Below are 11,598 nucleotides of genomic sequence, written 5' to 3' on the forward strand. Positions count from 1 at the left end.
CTGTACACAAGGCATAACAGATGCGATTTGTTGTGACATGTGATAGAGACCCATAACATTTCAATGTTCAGTTCAGATGCAATAACCTTTGATTGCAATGTGCTGTTTATACCAATCAGTAAACCTCCGCCAAAACTTCAAAAGGAGTCGCTAGCCTACCACCGAAGTTGGCACGGCACCTAGTCTCAGATTCATAAGCGTTCAGTTTATCTGAGTTAAAACTTGTTAGCCTTATGATTCGCTGATTTGTTGGTATATAATCAACTGAAGGTAGATTATCTCCTCTGTAACAATAATATCCACTCTGATATGGTTTGTCTGGAAAAACATTACTGCGTCGTTCGGGTGAATGTAATGTACATTTGTCTCCAGAAATTTCGGTGAATGCAATCTCGCCACTTATGAGCCAGCCCTCAGTACAGTTTTCCATACGAGGTTGGTAAGCATTGTAAAGTTGCTCATATGATGCCAGAGAACCTAAGTTAGTAGTACATTTGCCGGAGGCTACTTCGTACGTGGAATACGTTGACATATAATGGGTATCATCTGAAGAAGACAAAGTACAACCTCAACACATTTACCACATGTCACTCTATGGCTGCTAAGAAACATGTCATAAATTTGATAAATAATAAGTCAAACTATTGGTTACAATTAAAATAAATTAAGAAAAAGTAAAATCGTCATATATTACAATAAAAAAACATCTTTCTTTTCCAACCAATTTTTATAATCCGAATGATAATGTGCAATTGAGACTGCAACAGGCTGCAAAAGTCTTTTTGAATAAATGTGTGTTTAAGGTTTAATGGGCCAAATTCGAACATAATATATCTATAAAATAATGTGCTGCCATATTGTACTGCCTGATGGCATGTATATTGGCACAAGAAATTTAAATCTAAAAATCGTAAACATACATTTTACAAGGAAATCTATCTGACGGCACTAAATCAATTAGAGGGGGAATTGGTGCTGTGTGCCCTTTGATATTGTTCAATTGAAAGATTTAATTTGATATTGTTCCTTGATATCTCAACTTGTTGATGATTTGCGTAATTGAGACAGTATTCTTATAGGGCCTATACAATTGAATTAGTTTCGATACAATTTTCCATTTATCACTAAGAACTGAGTTAAATACAAATGCTCTGTAATGAAGACTATGACTTGTCTTTCGATAACAACAATAACAGTCATGTCTGCATGTTTCTAACCAACAAGAAGTAACCACGTGGGAAATGATGGAAGAAATTTGCTAAATAATTTTAATCAGGTCGGTGAAGGGAAGGGAGGAGCAATATATCCCTCACTAAGCTACAACTCAAACTCCACTTCAACTTTCAGTTGAATAATGAATTAAATTATTGTATAGTTGAACATCATCATTGCCATCACCGCCGTCATCATAGTCAATTGCCTTGATTAATTGAACCATAACTACAGTGCGTGTTTGCGTGTTTGATTCTTTGTAGGTTTTTGTGGTAATGTGTAAACCAAATTGAAATATACTCACAATTTTTGAAACTTTGATCCAACACCTACAAATATTAAATAAATATTGTCTTTGTACATAAAGAACGATCGTAATGAGCAAACTGATATGGAGAATTATTCTTAATTAATTTCAATACCACAATAAATAACATGAAACAAAATACTGTAAAATGTTCTGGTAGACATGATCATAATTCTAGTCATTATCACAGAGGGCCGGAACATTTAACTGAATTTTACAAACAAAAGAACTGAGAGGATTTGTTTTTACATTTACGCAAAACTTAGAATCAGTTAGAAAGTTACCGTTAAATAATAATAATAATATTAGACCTTAAGTTAAAAAATATGAATTCAAATTCAGTTACCTTTTCTATGTATTCGAATGAATTGTCTTGCTGAAAATTTTCTTTACCTGCTTTGTCTTGTACTTCTCTGTTTATTTTACACAAGCGATCACGTTTACTGTAATTAACCGACCAGCAGTAGACCTTTCTTGAACAAGCCAACAAGCAACCCATACGATTGATGTTAACAATTTCGTAACTCCAACCCAGAAGTTTACGTTGCGGAAATGTTTTGTAGAGATGAGAAGTTGCCATCGAATTATCACTAAACAGTGTTAATATTGAAATGATGAGACTGATACAATTCATAATGGTGGCGAATAGTTTTATCTCTTGTTCGGACTTAGGAGATTTGAAAACTGATTCACTTATGAAACACACACAGGTATTTTGGTAGAGTTAATATAATAATATAAGAAATCAATATCTGCAGTAAGCGTATTGGTTAAAGATGAAAGTTACTGTTTAGTAACATTATGTTCCTATCTACATTATTACCATTGTTCGATATAATTATTGCCTAATGGTTTAATGTTATTTACTCTAAAGGTAAATTATTCTCATTGAAACATCAATATCACGAATAGATAAATGTCATGTGATCCCTTTAGGTGACAAGCCAAACCACACCACACCAAAAAGAACGTGTGCTTGTGTTCTGATATTTTGTTCTTAGGTGGATGGAGATTCTGTCTCATGTCTCAAGTTTTTAGTTAAACTAAATATCCCCCGAAAACCTTTTCGATGGGCTGACATCACATTAAAGCTAATAATCAAAAACTTTATTGAAAAGATGGCTGCAATGGATCAAATACTACAAGAAATGCCAAAATGCAATCACACCAGGCATACTATAATATTACATAAAAAATCAATAACACAGCTATATAATAATGCACATACGTTCTTACTTATTGTTTACATCAATATCGGTAATTGCTGATTTTTATTAGGATTTCTTGTGCATTTTAAACTAAATGTAATTGCTATTTTAGCTATAATGCAATGCTTACTACTATAAATTGATTAAGAAATTTTTTCAATAATGATAATTGTGGTAGACTAATCAATAATAACTATTAGTTCATGAAAGCACATTCATATTCATATTCCATTGTAGATTAAATTTAAATTATTATTTATTTCAAGGTTTTTAACAAATAATTTAAAACATGTCGTAAAAACAGAGATTACCGTCAAATGGGATAACATTGGTAGTTTTTTGGGGGTTTTTTCCAATGTAACTTCTAGCTATCAATACCATTTAGGAAATTTTTCTCTTATTTTACCAATCATTGGCCAACTATTTGAATAAAAAAAAATTTATTTTATTTACGTACATGGGGTTACCCTGCGGTTTGGGGCAACTTTGGCAGGTATTAAAAAATCACAGAAACAGAGATAGATATGGGTGTTTAACAAATACAATTGCAAATTTATGTTTGTTTTAATAATTCAAACAGAGATTACGGTAACTAAAAAGAATCAACTGATGATTATCATACGGTAAATTTAAGAAAAAACCTTCATGTTCTACAGTTACTTGTCTACCGACTGAGACCCTTTTCTACCAATACACATTCTTCTGGAATTGTGACTGTGACATTCGTGTGTTATGGATGGCCCTGTTACTTGACATGAAACAACCCCACAGTTTATTGTCTCTAGACGAGAACCGCTTTAAAGAAAAGGACTCGGACGTTTATATTTTTTTCTGGCGACGGTGATCTGGAAATTCGTTTTGTTTTATTATTAGGCCTAATGTTTAAAAAAAATGTCTTGTCTTTTTCTCATAAATGACAAAATAAACAGATAAAAAGATGTATTGTCCTCATGAAAAAATGTTTTTGTTAAATGTTTTTGTTGAATATGACATTTCAATGTCACATAGTTTACTTTGACAAAAAATTGGATGAAAAAAATATTTTACCTAAAAAAAAACCCCACTGAATTTAAAGCAAATTTCATAGTCAAGTTTACTGGAAGTCAATTTTGTTGAATTGTCCCCTAAAAAATATTTTGTTGCTGAATCATACATAATAATTTACTTTGACCGAAAATGGGATCAGAAAACAAATTTATATACTGTACCTGAAAAAACTGTAATAAAGCAAACAAATTGTCAAATTGGCTGCTAATTGGTTTTTGGTTGATTTTAACCGTTTGGTCGTTTTTGAATAAAAGTGATTTTTTCTACAAAATTGATTAATTGATTAAAACTAAAATGGCCTGATCAAAATCTGATTTTTATTAATCTTAATTTGTATGTTTTTTGGGGACGGACATTCATTTTTCTATTTATTTTGTTTGAAACCATTATTTTTTTATCACGGAAGTGATTAACTTAATTAGGCCTAAAACTCCGAAATGGCCTACCATTTTTTTTTGTAATCTTCATTTTTCATGTTTTTAAGCCTACAGCTTTAAATTCAGCCAACGACTCATTAACTGGTAGCCAATTTGGCTATTTTTTTTTGCTTTGAATTACAGTTTTTTAGGTAAATATTTTTTATTCAATGCAATTTTTGGTCAAATCAAAGTGAATAAAAATTGCATCGAATACAAAATTAATATTTAGGCCCTTGATGGCCACCTACAAATTATTTTTTCAGGGCGAGTGTCTTTCAAGAAGCTAGCATGAAACTTGAGGGCGCTTGCGTTTTTGATCTCTTTCAATCGTCATCGAGCCTTCGATCCTTCAATCTTCTTCTCTTGGTGGTGGAGGTTCACTTCAGGAAAAATCCTTTGTTTTTGTAGGCCTATGATGCTAGGCTTCGCCTACGTTATTCCTGTGTACATGCAAAGGGGAGTGTGCTTTCTGCTGAAAATTAAAAAATGATGTGAAAGAATGCATCATGGTTTTATAACAATTGAACACAACTTTCTTTTAATTTTCGTTATATTTTAATTTCTTTGACTAGGCTAGGCCTAGCCTTTAGGCCTCTCTCTAGCCTATCTCAGCTAGCTAGGCTAGTCTGTCGGGGGTAAGTAAATTGATAACTGTTGTGCCTATCCATCCTAACTAGCTAGGCATAGGCCTAGCACATGCTACTAATACTAGGCCTACTTAAACATAGGGTTAGACCTTCTATTATAATTAGTGTACTATAGCCTAGTCTAGGCCTAGTACTAGTAGTAGGGGCCAGGGTCTAGGCTAGGCTAGTAGTAGCAGGAAGTATTATAATTAATTTAATTCCTAATAAGCCTACTAAGGCAAATCTGAGTAAATAGCATGGCTGTCAGTGTCAGTGCGTGTCTGCTTCATTTGTTTTGGACTTGTGGCAGCAGTGTGGGTGAATGTTTGTTACATTGGATTAAGCTCGAGTCGAGAGATTGAAGTGCGAATGTATGTGGAATACTGTATGTAGCATCAAGAATTCCATGATGTGGTCAATTTTCAACTGGAGACTTTCTAAACGACCATTGAATACATCACAAAGCCATATCCCAAAAAAATGTTTATAATTTGTGTATACTAGGCCTGTTCTGTAGCGATTTTCCAGCACAAGAACAGACATTTTATATTTCTCCCAAAGTTTCTAATAAAGAATTTATTTTCAATTTCTACAGGTAAACCTCAATATGGCGACTAATTTTTCACAATGCAATGGAAACGCTTCCTCAGACAGTAATCATAAAACCCCGGTTAAAATTGTTAAAAATATGGACAACTTAAAATTCACAAGATTTGATGCCCTCTTTATATTTGGGGGTATGTGGACGTATATAGCCGATCTCGTAACAGATGTATTAGTAGGATTCAAATATCTGAAAGAACAACACTATTGGTGGTGTGGTTTAACGTTTTTCTTTGTAATTTTTCCATCATTAACATTGCAATATTTAAGTCTTCGTTGGTTTGTTACGGATGATCAGAGGAGTCGAGAAACTCCAATTCAAACATCAGAACAGACGCAAGCCCGTCATTCTAGCTTTGCAAGTAAACTCTGGGAATGGACCAGTTGGCTTCTTACTCATGTACTTCAACTTGGAGCTGTCAATAGGTACAATAACTGTTATAATTCCTTAATATAATTTGAGAATGACATATGTTCCTTTTACAAGATTAACTAGAAATCAATTTTTGTTTCAATAGCTGGACCTAAATTATGGAATGATCTCCCTGATAAAAATAAAACTTTAAAATAATTACTTTTAAAATATCTGTAAAACGTTGGCCATTTAAACAACTTACTTTTGTTGTGCTCAATATTTGATCTCTTTTTTTGACTTATTTTATTGTTTACTGTTTTATACAGTACAGTATTTCTTTATGTATTTTGCATATTTGTATTGTAGGGGCCCTCATGAGACAAGCTATTGCTTTAGTGCGGGCTCTAGATATTATTGTCACATAACTGAATAAATGTGTATGAATGAATGAATGACATACTGACTTACACCTCTAGTACACAATGTAAGGATATACAGTAATGTAGAATACACCTTTAGTACACAAATAATACATAATGCAGCAATTTAGCCATCAGTGACATTGGATGATCCATTACAGGTGCTTGGTCATTTTAATTGCATTGCATACAGTACGTCCAAGCAGTACGTCCAAGCAGTGCGTCCAAGCAGTACGTCCAAGCAGTGCGTCCAAGCAGTGCGTCCAAGCAGTGCGTCCAAGTGGGAACCAAACTTTACTATGCTAAGCCAAATCGTTGAATGTGCAAATAATGTGATGATGAGTGAGTTTGAGATTAACCAGAAACCTATATTGATTTCACAAGATTGAAATGTTTTTCCCTATTTTTTTCCCTTTAAATTCTACTTGATATCATACGGGTAACTAATTCCCTTGGTATCTAATCTTGTGAGAGCTAAATTGAAGGATTTTAGTATATTTATCAAACCATTTGTTTATTGCAGGTATATTCGAACATTACGTTATGGTTTTAAGAGCCGTTTGAATCAGAAATATTATCGTAACATGGTGTATGAATATCGTGACGTGACAATGCTTCGATTAATTGAAGCATATACAGAGTCCGCACCTCAACTTGTCCTCCAACTTTACATTATGGTGAAAGTCAAAGATCAAGGCTGGCTAACAAGTGAGTAAACAAATATTCTTAATAAAATTCATTGTCATTACGAAAAAGTCATGTAAATTTAACACACATTCTCTTTAAAGAAAGACAATATCAAAACTTTTCATTACGAGAAAGTCATGTAAATTCAACACACATTCTCTTCAAAGAAACACAATAAGTAAGAAAACAAAATTGAACATTAAGCATTTCGGTGAAATTAATATACACAAAATCATTATAATTCTCCTAAATGTAGAACTGTTTAGTCGTTTGTCATAGCTGAACCTGGGGGTGATAGGGGAAGGGCAGCCGTCCCAGTCCCCCTGCCAACAGTGCAGAGATAGTTTAGGTCAGCACTTAATTTCACCATTCTTAGCACGAACCCCTACCCCATCTCCTCTCCCCTCCCTATTTCAAAATTCTGGATCCGTTGCTGTCACAATTATTTTACTTTAATACACATTTATACACACTTTCAAACCGCAATAATGTACAGTATGGTTGAAATTAAAAGGACTCTGTAATTTACAATTACATATTTCTAATGGTGTTTCTACATAATTGAAAAGAGATTTTTATTTTCTGCTGCTATCATTGACTTGCTTTAATGACATGATATAAAATCTAAAAATAGACTTATATAAATAGATTGTTTCACATTGACAATGAAACTGCAGATTTACTGCAATTCTTAAACAAAAGATCAAGATTTTGTGCATGTAGAAATGCACTTATTTTTTTTAATGTCGGATCCTATAAAATGTTATTCTTGTGTGTTGCTACAGTATCTATGTATCAATCATAGGGGGATTATAATTCGTATGCTTCGCATAAAGTATTAGGGTAAAGAAATAGAAAATCCTAAATTTAATTTAAATGGTATACGGTATGGGTTAACATTGATAAACACTATACACTATTAACATTGTTTTTAATACTAATTAACAGTAAAATGTCAAATTAGCTATGGTGTATATTTTGACCAGTGATACTGTAGCTACAGTAGAAATTATTATTTTATAATTATTAGAAACTCCCATTTTTTAGCATTCATCGCTTATTTATTATTTTCAAAATGTTATGAGTCCCCTCATACTGTAGATTGAAGAATGCAAGATTTCATATTCTTAATTGTAGTATTGTTAAGCTGCTGAAGTGCTACTGTTATACAGTATTTATTGAAAAAATACACATGATTACATTGTAGTTTAGTTGTAATGAAGCATTCATTATCACCTCACTTGATAATTGTATTGTTCTACTGTACTGTATGACCATCAGCTACGTGTATAGGATTCATCCAATGCTTGAACACGAGGCCTCCTCAACACATCTTTAGAACACATTGAATAATTAATGTTGAGAGGAAATTGATATCGGACTTTCTTGTCTGAGACTATTCAGTTCATGATGATAGTAAAGTTCCTTTACAAAGATGTAATTAATTCTATGCTGTCTGACTGGCAGATGATCAAGTGTTTTTAAATGTCGTTATTCAAATTTTGTGTTTGTTGAAGGCTGTATTACTATTAAATTAAATGTACTGTAGTAATAACTAATTGTTGAAACTGTGTATACTTAAAATATAATTCTTAACAAACTTTTTGATGAATATGCCATTTTAATGTACAGTAACATTACATAATAGTTATCCACTTTGACTAAAATTGTATTATTCATTTTTCGTGTTTTTGGGGGACAATACATCTTTAATGCATTAAAATTTACTGTATAATAATTGCTATTATTGGTAATGGTATGAGTGTACATTAAAACAATGGCATGTTCTGTACTGAAAAATTCTCTGATCATAAATTAATTTATGACTTTTTTAAACCCTTCACACTTGGCAATCACTGTCTCTATTCACAGTGTAAATTAAAGGGAACATCCAACATAACTTATTACAAAATACAAGAATAATATTTGCAACTTTGCAATTATCTCTGCTATGGTAATTATATTTCTTTTCTCCATTTGAAGCTTTCCATTTTACAATATTTTCACTGCTGTTCATTTTAAATTATTGATACTGTTACATGTAACAATAAACTTGCTTACATTGAGGAGGACTCAACTTCTCTTTTTTAGGGGGGTTTATCACACATTGGAGTGTAGGTTAATTGTCTAAAGAGAGTAGACTCTTCTATGAGAAGATTCATCAATGTATGACTCCCATCATCAAATCATGTTTACAGTACATTAACTCCACTATTTGTAATTTTAATTATATCAAATTAATTATTAATAATTAAGCTAATTTGTCGTAAAAATACACTACTGTATATCTATCTGTACAGTATCTCTGGTGTTACAATAAATTGAGTTTTTGCAACATCAATATAAGATTATAGTATGTCCAAACTATATTAAGGAATTGATATTGTCAAATTTCAGGCCCCGATACTGTAGGGACTAGTTATTGTCATTGTCAATGTCCAACTACAATACTGTATGTCAAAAAAAAAAAAAAAAAACTCAATTCATAATAAGAGTTTGTCTTCTATTGGACAGAGCCTATTCCAGAGGCAAAGGTGTACACTTACTGTTAAGTGTTACAATTCAACTCACCCTTTCTGCATTTACTTGGGGAATGCTAATATATTACATTATAATACGTGTATATTTAACTGCATGCATTCATTATTATTATTACATTGTTTTCATTCCTGAGATGTGTTTAACTGTTAAACAATATTCTCAAAAATCATCTATTTATAATATATGAAATGTTTTGAAATTAATGTAAATAAAAACAAAAAACATTATTTATTTATAATTATATAATTTCATTTGCAGCTACATCAGCATGTGTATCATTAGCTTCTTTAGCATGGGCTTTAGAAGCGTATCACAAAGCTCTACGTGAAGCCCGAAGTGACAAACAAAACGTGGGATACATTGCATTGACAGTACGTATCATATGGAGGTTATTTGTCGTGGCATCTCGTGTAATCTCACTCGGTTTATTTGCATCTGAATACGGATGGGGCGTTTTTATCGTAGTCGGCGTACATTGGGTGTACATGACAGTGTGGCTTATACATCAGAAAACTGATTTCTGTCCAACTCGATTCGAGGAAATTTTGTTTGATACTGTAATAGGTATAATATATTTATTCTCTTACTTCAACATGAAAGAGGGCCAAACCAGATTTAGAATGTTATCTTTTTATATTATTATGTTTATAGAAAATTCAATAATGTTTGCTTTGTGGTACTACAATGGCGGTAAAAAATTAATGTACGGTCTGCCAGCATTGATTTTTGTTTGGGGAGGGTTTTTCTTTGGCATTGTTGTGATGCTTTTTTACTATAGATGTCTACATCCAAACCAGAGTATTAGGATGTGTGGAAAGGGGGCAGAAGTTGAGGAGGATGAACCAGATTGCGGCCAAGTATTAAAGTCTGAATCGGAACATTCTAACGAGAATGACGTTGAAAGGGCAAGCCAAGAGGGAAGCAACTCTAGACTCGATGAGTCGAGCATTGAGAAGAAATCTGCGGAAAAATCGGTAGATGAAGGCAACTTATTCTCTGCTAAAGGTCGAAGGTACTTATATTGGGAGATTGGTATGTACATCAATGATACAAAGGCACCAGAAACAAGGCTATAATGATGGTACAAACAAGTACACTTAGAAGGATACCGGTAATTTTTTTTTTTTCAATCCACTGCGTATATAACAAGTTTGAAATCAATAGAATCGAAAACATACTGTTTTATTATTTCCCATTGCTGCTGTTTGGGGAGGGCATGCAGTATGTACATTATTAAATGGGTTTTGATTTTACAAAGGGATGTAAAAGTTTGAGGTTATGTTGAATTAAATTCGAATACTATATGAGTACAGTGCTGCTCAAATATAAATATCTCGGTAGTATGTGTAATTCTGTACAGAGTGGATGCTGCAAGCAATAATACAAATATCATATATTATTTTTGTACCCTTTATTTAATAACAAGAAGATAAAGTAATTATCAGCACATTTGAAATCATGGCAAATAATTATTAATAAGTTTTAACTTTTATTCAACATTTCTTCCATTTTAATTCAAAAACATTTTAATTGTCAACTTGTAGTTATGTAAATTTAAATATTTATGCAAGTATTAAACAACAATACGATTGCATAGAAAATGTATTATTAACTCTGTACAGTAAAATAGAATTAAGTGTCAAAATTATTTTACATTTTAACGTTGTATCCAATGCCTAGACGTGCTGTACTTTCATTCATTTCATCATTTATTTGAACTCGATATCTATTTAAAAAAGCATATTATTTTATCTAAATATCGATCTTCACTCAAAATTACAAATCAACGTAATGTAGTAATGTTTCCTACCTGTACTGTACTTAATTTAAATCAAAACCTTTTGTATTTACCATCATATTTCTTCAGGTATATTATTGATATATAACATGTATATATTTGTATTTATTTTTATTTTGTTATGCAGAAAAGCGATGTTAAATCTACTATAATTAAACTGCAAAATTGTCAGAATGTGGCCCTTAATTATATAAATGATTTAAATGCCTTAATTTTAAAAAATCATTTAATAACTCGCAAGCTCCTCCACTCAGTAAAAAAAAAAGGGGCATATCACATATTAACCTAATAAGCTCTGTCTACACTATCAAATGTGATGTGCCCATATATGGACATGATGATGGCATATCACTACCATATTTTGGCACATCACACT

At 32.1% G+C, this 11,598-nt stretch overlaps 1 protein-coding gene across 2 annotated transcripts; it reads left to right on the forward strand.

The window, feature by feature from the left end:
- Positions 1–4,509: 4,509 nt before the first annotated feature.
- On the forward strand, positions 4,510–10,828 carry LOC140050903 (XK-related protein 6-like). 2 transcript variants are annotated; one of them, XM_072095899.1, is made up of 5 exons: positions 4,510–4,828; positions 5,415–5,848; positions 6,720–6,904; positions 9,683–9,988; positions 10,203–10,430. In XM_072095899.1, the coding sequence occupies exons 2-5, from the start codon at positions 5,427–5,429 to the stop codon at positions 10,286–10,288; spliced, it is 999 nt and encodes a 332-aa protein (XP_071952000.1). In that variant the 5' UTR covers positions 4,510–4,828; positions 5,415–5,426; the 3' UTR covers positions 10,289–10,430. The 2 variants fall into 2 exon arrangements, with proteins under 2 accessions (XP_071952000.1, XP_071951999.1); XM_072095898.1 differs by having other exon boundaries at positions 4,514–4,828; positions 9,683–10,828.
- Positions 10,829–11,598: the final 770 nt, after the last annotated feature.

Source organism: Antedon mediterranea, chromosome 6 (assembly GCF_964355755.1).
Source record: "Antedon mediterranea chromosome 6, ecAntMedi1.1, whole genome shotgun sequence".
Classification (NCBI taxonomy): domain Eukaryota; kingdom Metazoa; phylum Echinodermata; class Crinoidea; order Comatulida; family Antedonidae; genus Antedon; species Antedon mediterranea.

What these genes read in the sequence shown, in the direction of transcription:
- LOC140050903 (XM_072095898.1), top strand. Translation starts at nt 5,427, where the DNA reads ATGGCGACTAATTTTTCACAATGCAATGGAAACGCTTCCTCAGACAGT. An exon ending in CAACTTGGAGCTGTCAATAG is followed by an intron (nt 5,849 to 6,719) that starts GTACAATAACTG and finishes TGTTTATTGCAG; the next exon opens with GTATATTCGAACATTACGTT. An exon ending in AGATCAAGGCTGGCTAACAA is followed by an intron (nt 6,905 to 9,682) that starts GTGAGTAAACAA and finishes TTTCATTTGCAG; the next exon opens with CTACATCAGCATGTGTATCA.